Source organism: Metopolophium dirhodum, chromosome 1 (assembly GCF_019925205.1).
Source record: "Metopolophium dirhodum isolate CAU chromosome 1, ASM1992520v1, whole genome shotgun sequence".
NCBI lineage: Eukaryota > Metazoa > Arthropoda > Insecta > Hemiptera > Aphididae > Metopolophium > Metopolophium dirhodum.
The window spans coordinates 106,806,263-106,829,250 of NC_083560.1; the positions used below are offsets into that span (position 1 = coordinate 106,806,263).

General features: G+C 28.3%; 2 protein-coding genes and 1 non-coding gene across 7 annotated transcripts in view; all 3 read right to left on the reverse strand.

Annotated features, from left to right (window-relative positions):
• Positions 1–3,192, reverse strand: LOC132936283 (uncharacterized). 2 transcript variants are annotated; one of them, XM_061002981.1, is made up of 4 exons: positions 2,227–3,192; positions 1,986–2,125; positions 1,756–1,921; positions 1–1,633 (listed from the first exon to the last, which is right to left on the reverse strand). In XM_061002981.1, the coding sequence occupies exons 1-4, from the start codon at positions 2,240–2,242 to the stop codon at positions 1,569–1,571; spliced, it is 387 nt and encodes a 128-aa protein (XP_060858964.1). In that variant the 5' UTR covers positions 2,243–3,192; the 3' UTR covers positions 1–1,568. The 2 variants fall into 2 exon arrangements, with proteins under 2 accessions (XP_060858964.1, XP_060858963.1); XM_061002980.1 differs by having other exon boundaries at positions 1,744–1,921.
• A 3,568-nt stretch (positions 3,193–6,760) lies between these two features.
• On the reverse strand, positions 6,761–6,879 carry LOC132937646 (5S ribosomal RNA). The gene has a single exon (XR_009663754.1). It is a non-coding gene; the product is annotated as a 5S ribosomal RNA (ribosomal RNA).
• A 6,282-nt stretch (positions 6,880–13,161) lies between these two features.
• Positions 13,162–22,988, reverse strand: part of LOC132934785 (acetyl-CoA carboxylase) — a 46,477-nt gene continuing 36,650 nt past the window's right edge. For all 4 annotated transcript variants that reach the window (XM_061001141.1, XM_061001140.1, XM_061001138.1 and 1 more), the window contains 26 exons: positions 22,773–22,930; positions 22,226–22,392; positions 21,934–22,145; positions 21,478–21,831; positions 21,277–21,416; positions 21,028–21,197; positions 20,689–20,927; positions 20,329–20,532; positions 20,114–20,232; positions 19,734–20,040; positions 19,510–19,664; positions 18,533–18,713; positions 18,210–18,446; positions 17,939–18,142; positions 17,206–17,407; positions 17,039–17,136; positions 16,705–16,974; positions 16,480–16,600; positions 16,184–16,392; positions 15,853–16,117; positions 15,589–15,776; positions 15,368–15,503; positions 15,063–15,240; positions 14,001–14,430; positions 13,686–13,841; positions 13,162–13,589 (listed from right to left, as the gene is read on the reverse strand). In XM_061001141.1, the coding sequence (XP_060857124.1) occupies positions 13,461–13,589; positions 13,686–13,841; positions 14,001–14,430; positions 15,063–15,240; positions 15,368–15,503; positions 15,589–15,776; positions 15,853–16,117; positions 16,184–16,392; positions 16,480–16,600; positions 16,705–16,974; positions 17,039–17,136; positions 17,206–17,407; positions 17,939–18,142; positions 18,210–18,446; positions 18,533–18,713; positions 19,510–19,664; positions 19,734–20,040; positions 20,114–20,232; positions 20,329–20,532; positions 20,689–20,927; positions 21,028–21,197; positions 21,277–21,416; positions 21,478–21,831; positions 21,934–22,145; positions 22,226–22,392; positions 22,773–22,930 (5,229 nt within the window). In that variant the 3' untranslated portion in view covers positions 13,162–13,460. The remainder of the gene's footprint in view (positions 13,590–13,685; positions 13,842–14,000; positions 14,431–15,062; positions 15,241–15,367; positions 15,504–15,588; positions 15,777–15,852; positions 16,118–16,183; positions 16,393–16,479; positions 16,601–16,704; positions 16,975–17,038; positions 17,137–17,205; positions 17,408–17,938; positions 18,143–18,209; positions 18,447–18,532; positions 18,714–19,509; positions 19,665–19,733; positions 20,041–20,113; positions 20,233–20,328; positions 20,533–20,688; positions 20,928–21,027; positions 21,198–21,276; positions 21,417–21,477; positions 21,832–21,933; positions 22,146–22,225; positions 22,393–22,772; positions 22,931–22,988) is intronic.

Sequence of the window (22,988 nt, forward strand, 5' to 3'; positions counted from 1 at the left end):
TTTGGTACTTTTTTTTTTTTTAAATAAATCTTGCTTGCGGTTCAATTTTTCTTTTTCTCGTCATTTTTAAGTTTGATGTTTTTTTAAAATCTATTTTTTTTCCTAACGTTGCCAATATGTTATAGCACTAATTATATACATTTGATCTTCTACAGTCATATTTGCTCAACTATGCATACCAAGTATCATTTCTAATTTGTTTTTAATTTCTTCATTGTTTATCATAATATTTTCATTTTGCTTCAATTTTTCTTGATTTTGTAAAAATCCATTATCGACAGCTAAATCACATGGTAATGGCAATGAATGGTTTTCATTTTGTACTGTTTCTGAATCTGTTGCAGTCTGTCATTTAGCACATGCATGTATATGTTTACAAATGTTAAAATATATAACATTATTCATGCAAGTTCATTTATAAGTGTGTACACATATTTTACAGACATTACAACGTAATAGACGATCACATGATACTGTTGTTTTTTCGACTCTATATTGAATATGTATGTCCGTCTCGGAATTAACCAACCAATTACCATTAACTTCAACAACCATATCCGGTGTAATTTTTGTACTTTTATTGTGAGCTGCCATAATTTGTATCAGTTTATAAGACATTTTTTGTTTTGAAATTCATTCGAAACTTTTGTCTCTCACCAATGACATTAGGGCATTAATTGATAAATCTAAACGTTTGCAGCTTTTGCCTTCTAAATAACAATATTTTATAGATTTATGAAGTGCTTCAAGGTACAGGTTAGTATTAATACCAACATGTTTTCTATTAAAATAGGCCCACTTTTCTGCTCTCTGTGAATATGTAGTCTTGAAGTACTTTCCGAAATCTGCTGTATCTTCATCATTTAGAAGATCATCTAATACTTTCTTCAGCTCAATCATAAAATTGTTTTCGTCTGTTTCGTATAATAAAGCTTTTAAAGTTTTGAATACAATATTTTGTTTTTCATTCAAGTGAATCTTTCTTAAATTTTTTGCCCAGTTTCTTAATACATGCCAAGTACACAATAGCTGTTTGCCTGCAGGTCCCATTACAGCATTCCATGCGTTGTAAAATGCCGGTTCGTCATCAGACATAAAAATGTTTGCATTAATATTACCAGTTATATTTTTGATACACTGAAAAAAGTGGCTGTATACGGTAGTGTCAGATTGATTGGAAAAACAAAAGGCTACGGGATATCCATTTCCGTATTCATCTACTACAACTACAGTGTACAGTTGGAAGTTATACCCATTTAGTCCATGTGTACCATCTAAACATACTTTGTCCTTTCCAAATTTTAATAATAACGCAGACAGAAGTTGAGTCATTATTACAAGACAAAAATCATTCATAGTGAAGCATGGAACACAATTATCATTAAATCCTTGTTGCTTATAATATAAAATTGGACTTTCATCACCTTTTTTCATAATTTCTTTTACCCAAAGATCTACACTTATCGCATCATTTTGGTGTTTTTTTTCGAGTATGAAATATTAAAGTCACGCTTGATATTGTATATATCTTTTTTTTCTAGCAAATGAATTCTTTTAATACTATCCATCTAAACGTTTGATGATCGAACATCTTGCAAAATTCTATTGACTGGAACACCCAAGGATAATTTTCCTGTAAAAAATATTGAAAGGTTATATTGAAATAATCTATTAATCATATATAATATATATAATAACGAACATAAATAACTTTATATTCATTTAATAATTCATATAAGTTACCAGCAATCTTACTCTTATCTTCATTGAACAATCTTAGTTTTCCTATATCCTTTGTATGCCATAAATGTGTACTATAATATTGTACATTAATTTGTTTATTTTCTATGTGTACTTTCATGTTAGAAGGGCAAACATGGCCAGTTTTCACAGATCCACCACTTTTTGTACATTTGTGTCCCTGTTTAATGATTGGTTATATTAATCACAAGTTGGTTAAGTACATTTTAGGTTAAATATCTTACTTTGTTTGAAGTTCTTGGTCCAAATGATCTGTGGCAAATATAGTATACATTTTCTTTGTTTAAATTTGTTTTTATTGATGACAACTTGACAAAGTGGCACTCTTCTTCGTCTTCTATATATTTTTTCCATTTGTTAAAATCTGTTAATTTGTATTTTATTAAACTATACTTTTTTAGTTATTAGGTTACATTTACATAACTGACAAATTCAGTTTATGAAATATTATTATAAAATACATACATGTCCACAATAACATCAAATGAAAAACTAATATTTTCAGCCAAATCACAAGAAATGTTAATATTTGACCTATAACATTTAAACAATATTAATACTGAACAAACATTTTATAAGGAACGATACTTTACAGTAGTGGCTGTCAAACTTGGTAAATCAAGAATTGTATAATAATACATACATGTCCACAGTAACAGTATAATTGCCATTTCGCCATCAATAAAATAATGTAAATACTTATTAATAATCTAAATATGCTACAAATGTTTTAACAAATTAAGGTTGCATCCTCCACTTATCTTCAATTTTCTTTTAATAACTGAGTCATAATATAGATGAAAAACCAATTACAGCCAAATCAAAGCAAATGTTAACCAAATAAAAATCACCTATAACATAACCAGCCAACAATATTAAAACTGAACAAACATTTTATGAGGAACAATACTTCCAAGTAGGGAATGAAAAATGTTGTAATAATAATACATACATGTCTACAGAAACATCAAAAGTAAAAACAAATACTTTAACCTAAATCACTGAGTACATAAAAAACAATAAGTTAGTAATAATAATTGTTAACGGATATATAATGTATTACTATACCTTCTATAGCGTTAAAATTTAACATTGTTAGCTCAATATTTATGTTATGAGATTTTAAATGTACAATTAATCCTTTTATAGATGGAAATGATTTTGTGCAATTTGTATATGAGCATAACATATTACTATGCTGACCATATAAATGAGCCTTTGTATGTTTTATTATATTGGACTTCAAATCAAATGATGCATCGCAGTCATTACAATAATAAACATTTTTAATTTTCGCAGTATCTTTATGTTTCGTTCTTAAATGCTTATTTAAACCAGACACTGATATATATTTAGCATCACAAACTTGGCAATTAAACATGGTTCTAATGAATAAAATAATATAAAATATAATGAATAATAAAAAATTCTTAACACATAATCACGATACTGCTATGTATTATCATGAATCGTGATTATCATCAATGATAAGATGATAGGGATTAGACGTGGCTCACTCTGGTGGACATTTTTGACATCATGGATCACAAAAAATTTTTTACTGCGATGATCCAATCGTATTAAAAGTGGTACTTAGGTACTGTGTTCTGTTTTTGGACAGTAAAGGTACGCGACCATAAGTACGTATCGTACGTATCGGACGAATCGTATGAAATGGATCATTTTGTGGTAGTGCGTCCACTGTATCCGTAGCGATCGGGTTGCCGATGCGACGGTCGGATATTTTTAAGTTACACTCGCATTTTCGTTGCAAGTGAACGATCGGAAACATTACAGTGTGTGTATCTAATAGACTACACGGAAAGTGATGAAGAACTTGTCATTATTGCCTTGTTATTAGATGAAGAATTCTAATTTGGGTAAAGGCTTACAGAATGGAACTCTAAATATACCTTCACCAAAAATACTACCAGGGGGCAATGACGTATTACCTCACGTCATAATTGGTGATGAAGCTTTCCCATTATGCACGAATTTGATGCGACCATTCACACGCGACGATGCACAAAGAAATGAAGAAAAAAAAGTGTTTAACTATCGGTTGAGTCGTGCTAGAAACACTGTAGAAAATACGTTTGGAATATTGGCACGGAAATTTAGAATTTTCGAACGTAAGTTGTCTATGTCTCAAGAACACATTGTGAGTGTTGTAATGGATACATGCTGCTTGCACAACTTTCTAAGAAATGACACGTGTCACTGGACAGAAAATGATTTGAATATTTCTATTTCCAACATGAGAGGACTGCAAGACTTAAGAAATATAGGCGGAAATTCGAAAACAGATGCTTTAGCAGTTAGGGATGGTTTCAAAAGTTATTTCAATTCAGCAGCAGGGTCAGTAGAATGGCAATTAAGGAGAGTTCGAGCTGGAAGGAGGTTCACGTGACTCTATGATACAGTAATTAACTAAACATTTTGTACCTAAATAACTTTATTTTACTAACTAATTATATTGAAATATGAACAAACTTACCAGTTTGATTTAATCTCTTTCCAATTTCTTCCCAAAATATTATCTCGTCTTTGTTGATTCGAGTAATGAGGGTGTTTTAAATTGTACAACTCTTCGTGCTCTTGTACAATTGTTATTAGCCTTGCGATGTCCATAATATGCGTAATAATAATTATAATTAAAATAATAAATATATTATAATTAAAACACGTGTGTAGTGAGTGTCGAAATGCAACAAAATTCAAACGACCAGTGACGACCGGTTGTGACACGCGTCCACTTATCGGTAATCCGTATGACGTCATCCGCGCCAGTCGGAAAAGTTGCCCCTTCGATCAATTTTGTCGGCATTACCGACGGACCGATACGTGCGATCCGTCCGCTGCCGGTCAGTGGACGCATATGTATAACTTCCTATACTAATAATTCTAAAATCCGTTTCATACGATACGTACGCATCGTACCTATGGGCTATGGACGCGTACCTTAATAGTTACTAATACTAAACTGATAATTTTTGATAACGAGGTATAGGAATTTTGTATGTAATAATTTAGATACTGTGTTTTTTGGATTTTGAAAAAACCTTCTCATACAAATACTATGGTAGTTACTTGTTACTAAATCATAAACTAATGGTAATTTTGCAAAGAGGTTAGAATAAAAAAATCAGCAATTTAACAAGGAATATGAACATGTAAAAAAGTCTATTTTAATAAGAGGTGTAGTTACTGTGTTCCGTTTTTGGACAGCCGTGTTATCTATGGCCCTATCAAAATTATTAAGAAGTGTAAATATAGACTTTCTGATTTTCGTTCATATTTTCATGTTATTATACGTCTATACAGTATACACATTACACACGTTTTGGCTTGTTGGTTAATTGGTTTTTAGTTTTTCACTGATTATTCCTAATGATTATTTTGAAACTTGACTGTTATAATAATTTGTTATTTTTGTAAAAGCACTTGCAAAGTTTTCCATTTCATTTTTTTATATCACAGAATTTGTCACCACTGTTTTTTTTCTTTTTGTGGTCTATGGAATAAAATAGTAACATTCTATGTTAGAAATACTTTAAGTAAACTATGCAACACAAATATCTATACCTAATTTAGTTCCACTAATTATATATTTAATCGTATTCAAATAATTTTAATTTTAAGCCAATTAAAATCAATAATACATGGTTAAACATTATTTATAAGCGTTAGCCAGTACTGGGGATGTCGAGTTCAGCAATTTACATAGTTAAAATATATTGCATAATACCTACAACTAGAATATATTATATACCTACATAAGGACATTTTTTTGCTTGCCACAAGTTGAGAAATACTGGTCTAGAGTCTAGTCTCATTATAGTTATGCATTGTTGATTGTACGACGTCTGATAACATATCGATTGTATTTAATATTATTTGTATATAATAATATACTTGAGATTTTGAGAAGTTTCAAGCACCCACGAATTATATTTTTAAGTTATAACACAAAACTAAAACTGTTCTTCTTCGTTTAAACATTTAATTTCGTCCAAAATTGAACTTCAAATAACAATAAAAAAAAACTGTGTTTATTTTTTAGATGTTTTGGTTACAATATGAACTACTTACGTGGAACCTAATTTTACATGTTTAATCCATAGCTATAAAAACTGGACATTTTATACATTTTTAACTGAAAAATAATTTGTACATTTTCAATATGATAAATGTTGTTGAAATTTGAACTTCAAATGCTTATAAAGAAAATCTTGCCTATGAATTCTTAATATTTTTAAACTGATATTGCAACAATGTGTGAGGAATCTTGTATTAAATTTTCAAGGTTTTTGACCCAACAAATAAAATTTAGTTGATATTTAAAGAGAAAAAACTAACCAAATTTAAAATTGATAATGTCCGCAATTTACAATCAACTCAAAACGATTCATAATGACATAATATATTGAAAATTTTATCAAGTATAAAAAATAACAAAATAAACATATGATGTAAATTTGGAGTATTTACGGTTTGTTTGTTTTGCCTTTAATGTTAACGGCCAAGTGAATTTTGGCCAATAACAGTGAAAAAAAATATAATACCTATAATAATAATTTAAGGAGTACAAGATTCAAATTGAACCTTATTATTTAATGTTTATTGTTAATATGCATTAAAAACAAAATAAGTTACGCCAACGGGCAACGGCACGTATAGTCTGCAACGTCGACTTTTAAAGTAAAAGAGTAAAAACTTACCATAGCACGCTACTCTATATTTTTTTTTCTACAAGAAAAATGTGTATCTTAAAATTTATGATTTTGTTAATAAGTAACCATGACAACAAAAACTTCTATAATTCGAAATTGGTTAAAAAAATTAAATATCTGTACCCAGCCCAAAAACATATTTATATTAAAAAACTTATAAGTTTTATGCTTTTATGATAAAAATGAAAAAGTATCTAAAATAGTATAGGTAATAATTAACTAGTGTTAGTATAATGTGAATGTAAAAAAATCAAAAAAGATACGCGCGCCAACGGCACGTAGTGTTCCCAAGCGGTCACCCATCCAAGTACTAACTACGCCCGACGTTGCTTAACTTCAGTGATCGGACGAGAACTGGTGTATTCAACGTGGTATGGTCGTTGGCGAGAACCCGAGTTATCCGACTGCATATTATAATGATATTATGTGTCTGATACCGGCAAAGATGTAAATTAAGGAATTAACGTAAATAACTATAAAAAAAGTCACTATTTAATAACAATAATACATTCGATCAAATTAGACAGTATGTATACAATATTGATTATTAACTAGGAAATAACGCAAATGTAATAATGTCCATTATTTTCAGGCAATGATGCATTTAGAAATATTTCCTGGGTAATGACGATAACTCCGGGCTTTTTCAGACATAATTGATAAAAATGTTAAATCAATATTCAAATCAAAAATCTATTGTAAACTGGTTGTTAGGTGAACTCTAATTTTAGCCATTAGGTACTTATTATAAATTGTAAACAATTATGTATGTAAAAGCTTAAAAATGTATTTGTAAATGTTAATTAGAAACGGCCTTGTGTTGATTTATCTATAACTACTATATATACTAACAATAACGTACTTGCCGTCTCTAATATGTCAATATAGTCGTAGTGTCGTACATTAAGTTTTAAGTAAAATATAGCCATCTATCGGATACATAAGTGACATATGATATGTCATTTAAATACCTATACAATATAAATCGCGATAACTCGGATAACTTATTTCATATAATAATTAATTAATACCTACTTATATTAATTATCAATTATAATATTATTAATATTTGTACACACGCATGCCTACTATAGCACAATGAATTACATGTATTTAATATATCTACTTTTAGTAGGTACCTATAGTACCTAATTACCTTCAAAGTGTCACTGTACCTACTACCTACCATCAGATTATAAAAATAAATGTTTCAATTTATTTATTTTATTTATGTAATATTTAGTATGATTTATCTTATATGTATTATTACATTTCTGACCCTAATTAAATATTTCGCTAAACAAAATTATCAACATTGTCTATCGACTATCACTCTTAGACATTAAGGTAATTTTCTAGTCTTAGTTGTAAATGTTTAAAAAAAATATTTGAATTTTACAACCTTGTCTATGTTGTGGTTTAATGCCTACGCATTGCCGATATCGACTACTAATGTCAGGAATTGGCTATGTATTTACGTTATAATATTACCTAATTTATATCATTGATGGTAACACGTATATATACGGACATACGGTATACTGACATAACTACGACTACCTAAGACCTAAGTAATTTATTTTAGATTCTGAGTGGAGCAAATATAAGCGATGAATAGTACGTATATTGAATTATTTTGAGTCATTTATTGGCATAAGAAATTTTCAATTTTTATTAGTTTTTATATAATTATATAACAATAAAAAAATTTTCTCTTTATAAAAAACTGAAAATTTAATACAAGTTCCCTCATAAGGTCTTACTTGTTAGTGCAAATTCAAAGTTGAGCGTCTAAAGTTATAATTATAGTTAATAATTTTTTATGAGCGTCTAAAACTAGAAATATAACTAAATTTGTCAAAATCACCAAAATATACAAATTATTTTGAGTTAGAAATTCATATAAAACTGTATTTTTATATCTAAGATTTGCAAATATAATACAAGATTCCTCATAAGTTTGTACACTTTTCACAAAAAAAAAATATGTTACTGGAATTCAAATTTATTTTCTATGAATATTGAAATTGGAAGTTCCAATTTTTATGACATTGGATATTTATACCTCTAAACTATTACGATTTATTATGAAACGATTATCTTATTTATTGTTATTCAAAAAATAATAGCGTTAGATAGTAGACACTTGAAATGTACACAAAATATTTATTTTATCATTTACAATACTTGATAACAATTTTCGTTTTGAGCAGTTTACAGTCATTTTCGATTTTAAATTATTTTAGTTTTTTTTTCTATTAATGTCATTAAAATTGTATTCGTTGGATAAGAAATCGGAACGATTCTGTTTCAGCAACTTTTCGATTTAAAAAAATTTTTTTTTTTTAAATTTGTGTTTTAAGGTGCTTTATAAGAATGTAAAAAAAACCCGGACAAACTTCGTTTTGAAGTTATTGATGAAAAACTTCAAAAACTAAATTTTTTTCGTATAACTCGCATTTAAAAAAAAAAATAGTTGGTATATTGCTTATATTATATTGCTCGGACAAAAAAATCGAAAATATCCCCCGATTTGCTAAACGTATGTAAAACCATCTTAGGCAGTACTCGGAATTAAACAAAATTGTTAAAAAGCCACATAATCTGCTAGCGTTGCCACTCGCTTGCTACGCTGCGGCCGAGTCTTGAACATTATTTCTGTCATTTTTACGTTCTCAGTTCTTACCTTTTATAGGAACAGAGCCGGAATATCCGTAGGTACTATATTGTGTCAATGAGGTTTTATTAAACCGAATATAGTGCCACGGTATATGCATAGGGTAAAATGTATGGGAGTGCTAATACCTAAGCACAACATGAGAACCTCCCCCTTATTTATTTATGTAGAAGTATTATACACTAAAATGTAATGGTTTTATTTAATCATTAAATAATCTAACATAAAATACCAATTCAACACATCATAATTAATTAAATTGAGTTCAAAACAAAAATACTACAATGTAGACATTGTAGTATAAAGCATCCAAATATAAAATAACTATATTATCAAGTAATAACTAACTAACAAGTAAAAAGTAAAAAATAGTAAATACAATACCATTAAAGTACAAGTATACTAGTATAGGTACAACAGTGATGAATGGTGGAAACGTATTAATGTACCAATATTGCAATATCAATGATAACATTATGTTACACCTTTGTGTGAAAATTTGAAAATCCGGACACTATACCTCAGTTCTTTTGTAAAATGGCCAAAATTTTTGGGCAATCTGTTTAATTATTTGTAAGGATATAATATTTTCTCTATTGCCGGACATTTTAATATACGTGACCGAACGCGCACTTCGCGCGCTTGTATATTTGTTGGTGTCTCTGTTTGTTTGCAACATTGAATTGTTTTTAATCTACACATCATCGTTAATTATAATATAATATTTGTTGGGGGGACGGAGTGGCCGATGAGCGGACTAAGGCGTCGGTTGTGACTCACGCCGACGCTGGTTCAAAACTCGATTCACGGGTGGCATTTTTCTTCAAGCAAGTCACGGTGTTCGGAGAGAGGTGTCACCAACCCCCACCCGGGCATGGCAAATACCCATGGGTGGCGGGTGCCCACCAAAAAATCTGTCAAAACTACACACACGTGTTACACCTACAATTCTCTCAGCTACAAACAAAAAACAAACAGCTGATGGCCATAGTTGCCGGGTTTCACGATCAATAAGAGAAAAAATATATATAATTGTTAATTTCAACAGAACGCATCATATTTTACATAATATGTGCTGATAAGATCTTTTATGATTCTTATATAAATCTCGAGAAAACTATCCAATAAACTCTATTTTTATTTATACATTTCTGTGTAAACTTAGTTCTTGATATTGTAATTTGTAATTATCTTATTAATTTATTTGTGAATATTTATGTTTCATTTCAAATTAATATTATATTAATATAATAATATAAGAAATATAATTGTAATTGTATTTGAATTTAATTAAACTTCTGCAAATTATCGCTTCAATAAAATCAATCGCGACGACGTTTGTTTGACAACGGTAAAATAACAAAATGCTTGACAACGAAAAGAGTTCACATGAAAAAAAGTGTACTTTTTAGTAAAGGATACCTGGCAATCTATAAAAATAAAGTTATTGAGTTCTGAAAATCACTTGTAATAGGTATCTAGATAATGTATAGCAATAGCCATACTGACATACAGGGCCGTATTAAGGGACAATGTATGGAGGAGCAAACATAAATATGACGCCCCTAATTCAGTATACGCATTTTTTTACAAGTAAATAACCTAAAAAAAATTTTTGTCGCTACGCTCGAATAAACATTATACAATATACTTACAAAAAAACTATTTGCTTACCTACTCATTAGTTATCTACTCTTGCTGTCTTGAAACACTTAGGTATTGTTTTTTACAATATATTTAAACACATGGACCAGATATAATATACACAAATTAATAAATTAATACATACACTATACGTCGAAAAAATATATATCATTATTAATTTCAAACTCATGGTATATGGTATATTCTATACCTAGCTATGAATTATTGTAATGATAAACGATTAAGGAAATAAGTATACTATGTTTAAAATTTTAAATATTATATAACAATAACATTCTACTAAAAATTGACAAGTTCAAAACTTTTGTTAGGTAATTCTTGTATAAGTAAATAGTATAGATACAAAGAGATAGGAATATTATAGATATTAAAATTGAATAACACAGTCTCAATACTGAAATATAATGGTAAATGGCAATATTGTATGCGGGCGCTCTGTGCTATAACATGTCAATATATGTAGTGAATAATGATAATATGAAAAATAGTTCGATTAGTACGTAGGTACTAGGTATTAAAATAATATAATTTTTATTATATTATAAACTATACATTATAAAAAAGATAGAGAATAATATTTTCGAGGGAATGACATATAGAATTTATATTTTATTGTTATTTGACTTTCAAAATAAACAAAAAAATGTGTACATTTAAATTATGTTTTAATTGTTTTGACACAATATTTAGACAAATTTATATGTCATTCTCTCCAAAAATATTATTCTATATCTTTTTTGTAATGGGTGATTTTACTTAAAGATTACTCTGATTACTTAAAAACATAGAAAAAATGATTTTGCATAAAAGTTTTTTGTCTATGTTGCGCATGGGCCAGAAAGAGAAAACAAACAGTGCGCTGACTTCCTATTAGGAAGACGCATCAGAAGAGCTACAACTACATTTGTTGTCTGTCTTACAAGTCTGTAGGTAATAAAGAAAATAATTATAAGCAGTTCAAGTTATGCTTTGTTACTAAATGTTCTAATTTATGTACAATATTCTAAATAATAATATTGAATGTTCTGATTTATTAAATAAATTATGGCTGCGTACTTAATTCTTAAAATTATTAAAAAAAAAAAATTGTTGTGGCATATTATATAAAAAATAAATATAATATTTTATATTGATTCGTTTTTCTTGAGTGCTCATGTTGAGCTCTTGAGCTCATGTTGTGTAATTTAGTTTGTAATGATATCAATTTCTTTTTTGTCTTGTGAATGTTTTAGAATGAAAGCTTTATCTATATACTCAAACTGACTATTCTTTATTTATAAGTTTGTATTATTGTTTTGTAATTACTAAATTAATGTATTTTATACTTGGAGTTTATTGTGGTAGTTCTCAATTTTTATTGTTATATACTGAAGAGCTTGGCCCAAAAATTAAAAAAAAAAATAACAACATTATAGTTTAATGTTGTAAATAAATAAATAACTTTATAACAAAAAGATTTTTTTACAGTATATCTTTTGCGGTGCTTCTTAATATCTGAACGCACTTTATACATAAACATTAATAATTTAATTATTATAAATTATTTATTTTCAAGTACAAAAATCAATAATATAAGATTTTAATTTATTTCATTACAATATGTATTAAATAAATTTGTAATTGTCATGCAGATCAGTACTTGTTTTTTTTTTATATTATTATTTATTCTTATTTCTAATTTAAATTAGACACAAACATATTAGTTATGTAATTTTCATGGATTTTCTTTAGAATTGATACTAGGGCCCTATAGTTATAAAACAATAATATAAAATATATCCGTATAATATAATATAATGGTAGTATAAACATGTAAAACTATATTTGAGAGCAATAACTTATTTACATTTCCTATAAATAAAAAGTTTGTGCAAGATAAAAATACGAAATAAATTGTACGTAGCATGAAAAGTACTGCTATAATGAATCTTCTAGGATAGATTTTATTCAGATATTAAACAAACGTAAGCATATAAAAACGAGTATATTTTTCATTGAAATATGGTAATTATTTTTTTTAAAGAATTCAACTTCAAGTATAATTATTTTAAATCTATAAAGAGCACACAATTATTTTATTTAAAAAAAAATTTGCCTATAAATGGTTCAACATTAAACAATAAATATTTACATTACTGTTCCATAATAGTTATTTGTAATAATAATTCATAATATCATGTACCCAAATAATAAATATTGTATAATTTTTTTAGCTAAAAAATATTATTTTAAGATTAATAAAAACGGTCAATGAAATTTCTTGAAAAAGGAAAAAAGATTGGTAAACACTATACAATATATTGTAGATATAAACTACACACTATATAATATAACCGTTGATAGTAATTATTTGTTCATAATAAAATTAAAAAAAATTATAAGCAATTATACGAAATCTGACAATTAACACAATTAATTTTGTTTTTCATCAATTGAACAGTACAGAAATAACTAAAATATTAATTTTAAAGTAACACAAACACACACACATACACACATATTAATTTTGTATAGTATAATGCAGTATTGTATACATATTTATGTGTGTATGTGAGTATAAGCGTACATTTATTTATATTTTTGTTTTATAATAAACAACAATAACTACTAATAGTTAAAGGAAATCAACTATTTAATTTCACATTTCCAATGCTTGTTGCCTGGGTTAAATTATGAATCAAGTCGAGACGTTGCATTTCTGAAAGGCTTTGGAACATACCCATGATAACGTCTGATGTAACTTCGGGTGTGTCCTGTAAAGAAGAAATTATACATGTTAACTTTAGAACAAATATACTATGAAGTTAAAAAATGTAATAGTTGTTCAAGTTTAATTGAACCATGCTTACATTTATTGTAGATTTGACTTGATTTATAACTGCATCTTTCCTAACACTCTTAATGTTATTACCAATCAACGAATCAGCTACAATTGTGCCATCAGATTCATCTAATTGACTCGTCAGCCATTGAACTACGGCTTGGTTGTTATCCCACAGATAAGACTGTAAAAAACAAAATAAAATATATTATCAAACAGCATAAACAATAATTTTAATAGGACTAATATTATACGTATTAATTGTATTTTTGTGTTCAAAATTGTTTAGATGAATTTTTGTTTTATTATTAAAAAATAAAAAGTATAACAAAATAACACTTACAGCAGTGGTGCCTTTGTCTTCAACAAACCACCTTCTCAGCATTTCATAGGCAACATCGTCTTGAATGGTATCATTGGATTTTGTTATTACTTTTTGGATTTGGTTTTGTAATAAACGTCGTTTTAGTCGCCAATATAATGTATTACGAGATTTCTTCCATTGTACAATATCTTTAATAACACCTTTACTAAGCATGCATTTAGGTGTGTCATGTAAGTCAGCAAAGTGAATTGCTACTTGATGGTAAATAGGTTTCAATACAGATACTCTTTCTGCAACATTCTTTTCTATTTCAACCGCTTCTTCAGGAGTTGGGTTACCATTTGCTTTGAGACTCAAAATATTTGTATCAATTCTGTAAATAGATTTTAAGATGTCTTTTTCACGGAATTTAATTTCAACAATTCCTTCAGGTTCCAAAACACCACCCCTGTGAACAAACATTTAATATTCTTATTCTTAGAGTCTGAATAATAATATTTTAAACTAAATAATTTATATAAATATTAAATATTAAATAGAGAATTGGTATTTAGTTATAATCTTTACTTAGCACTTTTACTGAAAGTACAAGTGTATAAAACAATTATATTGTAATATAATGTTCTTTCTTAATCGCTTTTTATACTATTAATATAATGACTATAATATGAATACTAAATAATTATTAACTAGTTATACTCTAAAATATTTTTTGTTTCGTAATATGTAGTAAAATCATATTTTATAAGAAAATGTATGCAATAAATATGAAATGAACCACATTTATTAACACATTATATATATGAAAACCAACATGTTTTTAATTGTTTATAATCGGAGTAATACCTATACTACCAATATCAATTATTCTAGTTTATTTTTTTATTGACAGAACAGCTGAAATTGTTATACATTAATCATTTACAGTTTTAGGTTTGATCATTATAAGAATATAAATAATAAGTATATTTTTTATTAATTACTATAAAAAAGAGGTTTGTGCATTATAAAATCAATTTAGTTCAGATTTTTTCAAAACATTACATAAATAAGATATATTATTGAAATTGTATGTATTACCGGCTATCTGGATCTGCATACATCTCAATGTGTCTTGGATTAATAGTAGTATCTACAACAGCCCATGCACCTCCTCGCAACTCCCCAAATGGTGGGATATATGTGATAATTGGCTGGTTGTATTGTCTTAGTTCATCAACAATGTATGCACCAAATTTCATTATTTGTTCATACATGTCTGACAAATAGAGAAAGATTAATGAATTAAATTAAGTTAACAAATTGAATTCTAAGTTAAATCACAGCATAAATTAAATTAACTTGAATTGAATAATGGTATAATGTTATAATTGTATATGAAATACCTTTCATTCCGCCAGAAAAACCTCTCCAGTTAGCAAAGATGAAAAGTGGTAAATCTTCATGGGCAAAATCTTTGATGGCTTGAGATGTTTTATATGCGGAGTCTGGGAACCATACTTGTCCAGCTTGAGACACAGTCTAGTGAAATTAGTACATATATTTATAAATCATATAACAATCAATATAACATAAAATTAATATTATGTTAGTTAGTAATAATTACCTTAGATTCGGAATCCAAATTGGCAGGATCTGCCGGTAAAGTGACTTCTACTGTTCTTGTTTCAACAGCAATCACACCGACAGGGATTCCTCCCAGCCTAGCTCTTCCACAAACAACAGTCTGTGCCCAGGGTTGCATTATTTCATCCCATGATCCTTTATCAAAGAATCCTGACTCCCAATGGCCATCTGAATAAATAAATTCGATCAATGCATTTTTAAATAAGAAAATTCTGGATATACTAATTATAAATATAGGACTAACTTGTATCTTCTTTCCCAGCAATCATCCAACGAGGATCATATGGGACTTTGGTAGGCACATAGTCTATATCTCTTTCTACAGAATCCACACTTTTAATCACAGGCAATGGAGATTCTTTAGTTTTTGGAATGTAAGAAAGCCACTTCAGTATTCTGTACACACCATCTAAGTCTCTAGCCTCAGTCTTGTGTGACACACCATTGTTGTACATAATTTGAATACCACCCAACTGATTGTTAGATGCATATACTTCACGACCAAGAAGCTAAAAAAAAAAATAACATTAAAATTTAATAATTTAAATATAAATAAATATATTGAAAAATCAAACCTTGTTTAAAGCACTATATCCTGTGAGAATAATGTGAGAATTTTCAATTTGAATAACTCGTTGACCAAGACGTACTAGATAAGCCCCAATACCAATAGCACGACAAGTTACCATTGAAATTGTAACAATATCTTGATATGCACGAGAAGTTTCACCAGCTATCATCCCAGCGAATTTTAAATTTTCAACGCCATAACCAAAATCTTTTCCTGTTTTTAAACACCAATACGTATATTAACATTTTTCTTATATTATCTTGAATAATATAGTAATAAATAAAAATGTGTTGTTGTTACCGATAATGTCAGTTAGTTTATATCGTGGTTCACCTTCATCCTCAATTAATTCTGCTTCTACAGAATTTTGACCAGCTAATTTTCCATAGTCATCAGGTGTTAAGTATAAATATTTGAATCCCTAAGATGAGAATAGTTCACATAAATTAGTAAAAATAATAATATAAGAAGTACTTTAAAAACAAATATATATAAATATGAGAATCATTGGGAAATAATATTTACTTTTTCCGGATCAGAGGGGTCTTCCCATGCTACATTGAACAAACTTTTTATTTCTTCTGCAAGACCAATACGAGCTCCACTATTAGCTGATATATAAATCCGTGGAATTTTTTTTCTACGCGCTTCTTTAGAAGCTAAATCGAAGACAATGTCTTCTTGTGGACCAAATGAACCAATGTTTACAGTCAGATCATTAGCAATCACAATAATATCTCGGCCGGAAGGATACTCCGGAGTATGCATTGTAAATCTCCAAGCAACCATACCAGCCTATAAAATTAAAACACAATTTAATATATTTTATACCAAAATTTACTAATATATTAATACGTACAGTATTTTCACCAGAGAATCGTTTTTGTTCAATTAAATGATTGTCTTCAACCACAAGTTCAACATAATCAAACACCAAGCTGCTTTTTAAAACTCCATCTACAAAAAAAAAAAAATATGTTATGTTACAAATTTTTACAAATTTTATTCAGAAAACTATTAAATTACCATTCGGGTGTTCCAAAATGTATTCTTGCCATAAAGTTTCTATCATTTGTCTAAACATATCTGGAATATCATAAACGTAAGTTGTTCCAGCACTTTGAGCTTGGAATCTTTTTTGTTGAAGAAAGTCTTTGGTTACATATGGAGTAGAAACTGGTAGTCCGTGTAATGGCCCTTGTTTTGATTCATACGATTCAAATTTAATCTGTAAATAAATAAAAATGATCAAATAATTGTTCATCAATTGTTCTTCATTTAATTAATGTCTATTCACTATTCAAAGAAAAATATTTTAATCGCGAAGATTAGATAGTTATTTATTTTATGTAAGAAGTAACATTGAGTCAAAGGATAAGATCATGGACTAAGATATAATGGAAATTATAAGATGGGCGGGTGACAGGGAACGACCCGCAAAAGGTTCCTTTGTTATCATCAACACTATTCATTGTCTCATTGAATGTTTTCAGTGCTACAGTTGGTTTTGTTCGGTGTCACATTTTACATCTTAGTCCGAGTTTTATACAGATAGCGTTGTAAACTCTCAATAATCATTGCGACCTCGCGCTTTTGCTTCTTCTACATACTTTTGAGGCCATTAATAAACTGCTTGTTTACAGTCCATTATATCTTAGTCCGTGGATAAGATCAACAAGTTGTGTTGCCTACCCGTGTTTGATAAGACTGTCCTTAGCGTTACAAAGTTCAAGTTTTTAAATGTATTTAATGAACTTACCATTCCTAACTTAGAGTCAGTAATTTCTTTGTAAAGGCAAATATCCAAATGATAACCACTGCCATTTGCAAGGCTTAACCGAACATTTGAAGTTTTACTAGTGGGTGAAGGCCGTATTGTCATTCTAAGCTCAGCTTGAAGAACCCGTAATTTCCAAAGACGTGGACCATACCGCATTACCATATTAGTCACACTTTCTTTGATCTATCCATAAAAGAATATATTTTTTGATGAATTAAAAAATATATAAATAATTTATCGTTAAATTTACTTTGGCAGGATCCATTATAACAGTGGGGACGAAATTTAAGAATATATGATTACAGTCAGTTCTACGTGCATGTGGGTGGCTAAAAGCAACCTCTAATTCATCCATCGCTTCCAACAAAACACGTTCTCCTTCATTTTGAAGGTATTCAAAAGATGCTTCTTTTGTTATTAAATCTTGATGTCTTATAATGGAACGTATAAAGAAACGATAATCAGTTACAACTTGACCTCTTGGAACCTATAGTAAAAAAAAACATTAGTACACTTTAAATAAAAGCATTTAACTGTTGAAAAAATGTAATTGTTTTAAAGAGTTCAACTGACTTTAGCTTTTCCTAAATACAGATACATTTTTCTGTTTGATGTAGGTAAGGCTTCTAATTCATACGTCCTCATTCTGTTCAATTCCAATTGGAAAGCCATACCTGGCTCTAAGTGACGATAAATTCTATCTTCAGCAAAATCCTCATAATTTCTGTAGGTGAATAATTTGGGGAATTGCCTTCTACAAATCAATATAAATACATACATTTAATAAACATAACGTTATTTAAATAAATACAATAAGTAAGTATAATTCTTTATTATCAATTAAAAAAATCTTATATGATCAAATAATGAATGAATTCAAGATCCCACCTAATAATTAAAATATGTTTTTCTTTTTAACAACCTTGTTCGGAAAATGTATGTATCAAAAAGTAATATTATTATATATTGTATATAATGTTTTAACTAATATTACTCAAGATCTAAGATCTAAAGAAAAGACTTAAAAAGAAGAATAAGACTAAAAATAACTATATGAAATCATTGTTCCAATTAATTTATAAATATATAGATTTGATTTGATTTTAAATTAAGATTTATTTAAATAGAAGAATTAAACTCTACATTTTTGTTATAATTTTTTAAAAAAAAATCAGTTATTATAACAAAATATATATCTTTAATACATATAAGTAATAAAAGTCAAGTAGGGAATATTAAAATGGTTCAAATGATATAAAAACAAATAAAATGAATAACTATTCGAATTATTGTTATTTTAATTATAAGAGTATAATATTTAGTAATATTTAAACAATATAAGATGGATGATTGGTGTTATATACAACTTTCACAGTAATTATATTATTTATTAACTTTACTTTTACTATGTAAGATGAAAGTAATATATCTTTAATTAGGTCCTCATACAAACATTTTTATAAACAAATGTTGTTTCACAAAATACAAATAAATGGTGTAAAATATATATTATAAAAATAATCTGATGGTTAAAATATAGATTAAATTACTTATTCAAAGCCAAGAAAGTGATTCTCCGGATCGATCTTTTTTTCAATTCTTCTCTACGTTGTTGACAAAATTCTTCATACATCTTACCAAGTTTATCATCTTCCATATTTCCAGTGTCTTTCATAGCTATACATAATATATGACACGGTTCAATCTGAAATTGATAAAAAAAATTGTCATGAAAATTATGTTTTGCTATATATCCAATTACAAATCAAATTACCTCAACGTTTTCTTGGTCTGGGGGTCGTTGGTCACCAAGAGACAAGCTTACATTAAGAGATGAGCTTAATCTAGATTCACTTCCACTTTCAAGGGCATCAATGATTCTTGGGGAAACATATACAGGAGAAGATAGATCTTCCATAATATCCAGGATTTCATCAAAATATTGTTCAAATTGAGTAAATGATTCAAATGCTGCCATACAACCAGTTCTTTGATAAGTTGGGATATATGGCAATGGAGTTTTGGTTGGTGATTCAAGATTTTCAGAACCATTGGCTCCAGAGTTGATCTTATTTTGTTGACTAAACACAATAAGAATAGATATTAAATTATATTTATTAGGATGATTTTAGTAAAATGCTATTATAAGCTTACCGATTTGGATGTGAAGAAGGCAAAAGAAATTGGAAATGTACCAATGGTATTTCTCCAGACAGTTCCAAATGTTGCAAACATGTAAGATCATATGATATGTAAACACGTCTTACATAAACCTAATCAAATATCAAGTTATAATTTGTATTATTGGGTTGCTCAACATCTTTAAGTATTTATAATAATTAATAGTTAATTTCAATAACTTATATTACCTCTAATGCGGCATTACAGACTGCACGGTTTGAATGATAAAAGAAGTCATGAAGGATATCAAATATAGAAGTTTCGGACTGGATAAGTTTTTGTAAGTTTTCTGGATGAAAATCATGTCCATACATATCAACTGCTGATAAAAATATTGATTCCATTTGGTTATGTCTTAATTCATATGCTGGTTGGTGTGCAGCAATGAGTACCTATAAAACAGGTTGTATAACAAACGTTACATAATTGATTTTTATTGAGATTAGAAAGATAAGGATTTTCTTATAAAACAAAACTAATGAACAGTTCATAAAAAGTAAAAACAATTAAGAAATATAAATATTTATAATAATAACAAAAACACCAACTTGTCGGGCCCGAAGTGCAACTCTAGAATGTTCACTGCGATTAAGTGATGTTAATTCGTTTAATGTAGCTGCCAACTCGTCTGTTAAACCAGGTTCGTTTGACCATAAATGATCAATTAACATTGTAACCAACATATTCTTCTTTGCTACTTGTGTGTGTGAGAATATTGTTGAAGTTACAGCAGCCATATCATCTTTGTATCTATCCCTCAATGCAGTAGCACATTTATCATAACTTCCTATACATTTTTGAATTACAACTCATTAAATATAATAAATAAAGCAAAAAATATTTTTTATTCATTTTTAACATAGTATAATATGTATACATTTTCTTACCATGTTGGAATTGACTTTCCACTTCGTAATATTGTTTCAGCAACTCATGAACAGCTGATTTCATTCGACCACGAATACCATTTCTATATCTCTGCACTAGTTGAACAATGCCTTGAGTTGTTTGGAAAAAGCTGTCACGATCTGTTCTTTTTTGTAAAGTTGCAGCATGGCTTTTGATTGGAATTAAATATTAAAATAAATAATTAATATCAACTAATGTAGTAGGTAGTTTATTCAATAGTAATTTACCCATCAATAATTGCAGCTATTTGTTGGCTAGGAAATTGTGCAAGTACAGATGTGATGTTCCTCTCGTATAGCTTCATTAATGATTTAATTTTTTTATCAACAGCTTTTGGTATTCTGCCGGATATTGATGATATCACTTCCTGCGCATATAAAAATTGATTTATAATTAATTTTTCAAGTTAAAAAACTAAACTTCTGTACCTGTAACTCCAGCAAAGGTAAACTTGGGTCACGTAGAGAGTTCATGAACTTTTCAATGACTTCTCTCAAACGTACAAGATGATATGGTTCTGGTAAGCAATACCCAGCCAGAATATTATCTAGCATACCTCTGTAGCATGTATGTATATTATTAAGACTTTCTCCATAAATATGTGAAGTTCCATCAAGTTCAAGGAACTGTCCTTTATATTCAACAGCTTTTGTAACCAAGGATGGGTCATCTAATTCAAGTGTTGCAATTAATGAACCAGCATCAAGAACGGCACCTGGTCGTTTGCTATAATACACACGTCCGTTTTCTGTTGCTGTTAATGTCATTACCATTTTCATTACCTGATTTAAAATAATAAAATACAAATAAATCATTATCGTTCATTGTTATTTAAACTATAATATAAAATATAATATTTTAATAAATACAAGATAAATATTTACCTCTATTTCAGCATAGGGTTGACCTTTTTTAACTTGACCGCCATCCTCTATAAGAAAACTGATCAGTTTACCAGCAGACGGTGAGCGTAATAAAGATGGATCATTTTCTTTATCAAAAACACATGTCTGATTACCAATTACAATTCTATACCGATCTACTTCTTCTCGCATATAAGTAGTAAAACTCGATCCATCCAAAGATAACAAAATTCCTGAATTTGATTAAAAGTTAATAGACATTTTTTATAAATAATAGCAAATAAAAATAAGTACTATATAATTATTTACGTACCACCATCAGATAGACGATGGACTTCAATTTCCTTAAATGAGCCATTCATAATGAGGAAGTATGAATTGAGTCCGGATTTGGTGACTTGAACTTTGTATTTGTATCCTCCATTTATTAGTTCAACAGACACATGGTGATCAAGTGTATTGGCACTCAACACCTGACCACTGAAAAATATATACAATAGATAAATAATATTATACAGCCATTCAAAAATATAATCACTATTTATATTAGAACATCAATATTTTTTTAAACATTTAACTTTGTTATTTTAAAAATATATTTTTGAGGGCAAAAACCTATATAGATCAAGTTATAAAAAATCATTAAACTTAAAAGAAAATGTATGTAAACCAATACATATACTTTTTACTTTATTATATTGTGCCGATAAAATGTACAAAAGTTTAAAGAAGTAAATAAAACAATATTCATAATGAAATAAAAACTTAATTATACATTTTTTGAATAAAAAAAAAATGTATTACAACATTGTCATAATTGACCACAATTATTAAGTAAACATTGGAACACATATTATTACCGTTCTAAAGATGTTTGAAAGTTTTGGAATGATTCGGATATATTACGATCAGCAATATGAAGTCCACCACAAATGACTCCAAGAAATATGTCCGGCTTTTCGGATTGTACTCGCTCAGATATCAATAAATCCAACCAAGCTGTATCAATTGTATTTGACTGAAAAGTATACACATAAGAAAAAATGTAAAATACAGTCATTTGCATTTATATAAAA

Excerpts from the sequence above, each read along its gene's own strand:
- LOC132936283 (XM_061002980.1), bottom strand. The coding sequence starts at position 1,434 with ATGAAAAAAGGTGATGAAAGTCCAATTTTATATTATAAGCAACAAGGA.